The sequence below is a fragment of the Galeopterus variegatus genome, unplaced genomic scaffold (assembly GCF_000696425.1).
Source record: "Galeopterus variegatus unplaced genomic scaffold, G_variegatus-3.0.2 Scaffold733, whole genome shotgun sequence".
Classification (NCBI taxonomy): Eukaryota; Metazoa; Chordata; class Mammalia; order Dermoptera; family Cynocephalidae; genus Galeopterus; species Galeopterus variegatus.
In genome coordinates this window covers 521,079-524,594 of record NW_007726844.1, presented here as the reverse complement: position 1 = coordinate 524,594, position 3,516 = coordinate 521,079, and the positions used below count along the sequence as shown (strand labels likewise).

At 35.7% G+C, this 3,516-nt stretch overlaps 1 protein-coding gene across 1 annotated transcript in view; it reads left to right on the top strand.

Moving 5' to 3' along the window:
* Window positions 1–3,516, top strand: part of BRCA1 (breast cancer 1, early onset) — a 44,542-nt gene that overhangs the window by 21,157 nt on the left and 19,869 nt on the right. The window contains exons 9-10 of the mRNA XM_008571921.1: window positions 1,169–1,295; window positions 3,132–3,322. Of these exons, the coding sequence (XP_008570143.1) occupies window positions 1,169–1,295; window positions 3,132–3,322 (318 nt within the window). The remainder of the gene's footprint in view (window positions 1–1,168; window positions 1,296–3,131; window positions 3,323–3,516) is intronic.

Below are 3,516 nucleotides of genomic sequence, written 5' to 3'. Positions count from 1 at the left end.
GGTATGGGTGCGACACTGAGGGTTGCAATCCGTTGCCGGACACGAAAAAAGACAAAAAAGGGAAAGAAAAAAAAAAAAGAAACTCACAGGTCTAAAAAAGACAAGCATAAAGGAAACTATAAATAATGCATTTGAAGATTAACTCAGGAAATCAATGGTTATTTCCACCCCCCTCCAGGGCTAACAAGTGTTTTAAAAAACAGTTTAATTAATAATTAATACAGCCCTTTGCTTAAATTTTAGCCTCAATTTATGGATTTTAGCTTTTCCAATAAAAGCTCAAAATGAATTCCAGTCATCTGTGACTTTTAAATGGATAGAAGACGTTTGTTTTTTAACTATTTGGTTTTGCTTTTTAAATATTTCTACCTTTAAGCCACTTCCTGGAAGGCAGTGGCACAATATTACATTTGGAGGAACTAATAAGTAAAAAGAATGTACTAATATGCCTGAACTTTGCCTTGGGTCTATTTGGTTTTTTCTCCCTTCTTGTGCCATTTCATCATTAGTTCCACATATTATTTCAAGTTTCCTTATCAACTGGCACCTTGGGTTTTTTTGTTCATGTGTTAGTTTTTTGGGGTTGTTTGGTTATTTTTTTTCCCCCAGTAATTGAAAATGTGAAGCAACATATTACCTATTTTTTTCTTTCTCATTTGATTCCCTTCTCCTGTTTCCTCACACATGAAAAAGCTCAAACCCCCATCCCATAAAGTCTTTGATGTGGAGGCAGAAAAGGAGATGGAAAAGGGAATGTGCTTTGTGCTTTCCAGTACTTTTTCTTTTTTATTATCTGAGGAGATTTGGGTATAATTTAGTTTGCTGCAGAGACAAAAATTTGTTACATATTCTTGTTTTCTTATCATCCATGGCCAAAAAATATAAATGTATGGTTTTTTTCAGTCTTGTGTCAGTTTGGATGTCTCTGTTTACCCAGTCTTAAAGGGTTCCTCTTATTATCATTATTATTTTTTTAATAATTCAGTTCCATTTGGTACTAGCATCTGTCTATTGCATCAGTTGTGTTTATAAAATTCTGTCTGATATATTTGTTTTAAACCAATGTGATTGTCACAGCTGCTTTTGAAAAAATCAGTATCCTCACCTGAATTATCACTATCAGGACAAAAGTAAAGTAGATTTCTTTGTTTCCTCATTCCCTGTAAAGCAGTATTAACTTCAGAGAAAAGTAGTGAATATCCTGTAAACCAGAATCCAGAAAGCCTTTCTGCTAAGAACTTCCAAGTATCTCCAGATAGTTCTACCAATAAAAATAAAGAACGAGAAGTTGAAAGGTAAGAAATGTCACATTATGTTATCTTAGTAACATCTTTACTTATATTGAACTCTTATTGTTAATTTTTTCACATACTTTTTCCAGTTTTCTGTACACAGACATTTATAATACCTCTCATAGGACACTTCTTTTGTTTAATTTTATGTAGGCTTTTTTCGACTTATACAAGGTATAAGCTACAACATGAGAAATGTTCAGTTAGATAGATCTGTCCTTTCTGAAGATCAGAATATAATATAATAGAACTAAAACTTGGACAAGTCTAGAAGCTGATGATAGACATCTCCAAGGCAGCCCTTGCCCTAATTGAAATTTTTGCCTCTCTAGAAAAAGTTTAGTTGTTGATTTCCCAAGAAAATATAATATTCAGATTATCTTTCAGGGAAGTGTATTCAAATCACTATTGATATAAGACTGTATAGCACTTTATATTTTCAAAAATACTTGGCCTGCTTCTTCATTTGATCTTTAAAACAAGACTATGAAAGTAAAAGAATAAGTTCAGGACTATTAATTCTTTCTTTTTTTTTTTTTTCTTGGTGGCTGGCCTGTAGAGGGATCCGAACCCTTGACCTTGGTGCCTTGGTGTTATCAGCACTGTGCTCTAACCAAGTGTATTATTTCTATTTGATAGTTCAGGAAGGAGAGACACAAAACCATTAGGGTCACACATCTCACCACTCTAGGAAGAAAAAGAAATTCATGTTTATTGAGTCCCTCCTGCATGTATATATTTTTTATTTATCTTTCTAAGAATGGCAACAGGTTGTCAATAATCTAATCACACCATCTTTTCCAAGCCCCTTGGACTTGACTGAGGATATGTTTTTGAGGCTAGGGTGACAGAGAATGAAAAGATCTGGCTTCCACAGGCACCAAAGCCACATTTTATAGGTAATGACCTCATTGGCATGCTCTAACCAAGTGAGTTAACTGTCCATTTACTATTCAGACTAAATATCCTGCTCTTCCTCCCCCTGAAGTTACCTTATAGAGACTTTTTTGTTTGTTTGTTTTGTTTTGTGGCTGGCCAGTTTGGGGATCCATACCCTTGACCTTGGTGTTATTAACATCATTCTCTAACCAACTGAGCTAACCAGCCAGCCACTTACAGAGACTTTTATCATAGAACCTAGACATTGAACTTCCTCTCTCTACTAGACTATTGGAGAGCAGCTGGTTTTGCTCATCTTCAATTCCAGGGGTTAGCTTTAGGTCCTGACTCATAGTAAGCACCCAATAATTGTTTGAATTAATTAATCTCTGAGGCCCTTTAAAACTATTAAGTATATTATTTTGCAAAGTTCTAAACACCTAAAAGAGTAGAGGAACTATACTTTTCTAACAATATTTTATAGTTGGCTTTTGTTTTAAGAATGACTTCGGACATTGAAAAGTCAGGGGATAGGGATGATTCTATAAATTCTGCTAAAATTGGGTAGAAAGAATGAGTGTAGAGATGTCAACATTAATCAACTAATTTCTTGTTAGGAGATCTGTGTTTAACATCCATTTGGACTCAAGTAGAATAAAATATGGAATTTGAGTGAGTGGCAGTGGATAATTTGGTAAAATTTGCTGACATGCTTTTAAACAGCTAGAAGATATACTGCCTCAGACCAACCCCTAAGGGGAGATGTTATATGTCAACTATGACATGTTGGCAGGCAGCATGAATTCAGACTTCTAGGCGGTCACATGGGCTCTTTTTTGCTAGTCATTCATGATTTCTCTGACAGTGAACTGTTTCACTCATGCTTTGGCTGCCTGGGAAGTATGATTAATCCTTTCACAATTGGTGGTGATGGTTTTCTCCTTTCATCCATCTTTCTAGGTCTTCCCCTTCTAAATCCCAGTTGTTGGATAATAGGTGGTATGTGCACAGCCACTCCAGCAGTCTACAGAACAGAAACTGCCCATCGCGAGAGGAACTCGTTAAGGTCATTGATGTGGAGGAGCAGAAACTCAAAAAGTCTGAGTCGCATGATTTAATGGAGCAGTCTTATTTGCCAAGGCAAGATCTAGGTAATAATTCATCTGCTCTAATGGGAAAAACATTTTTATTTTACTCTGAATCCTACATAAAGATATTCTAGTTAATCAACTTTCAGATGTACTAGTCTGTATGGATGCTTCTGTTATACTTGAGCCCACTTCAAAAAAATAAAGTGTTGGGCCAGTCCGTGGCTCACTCGGGAGAGTGTGGTGCTGATAACACC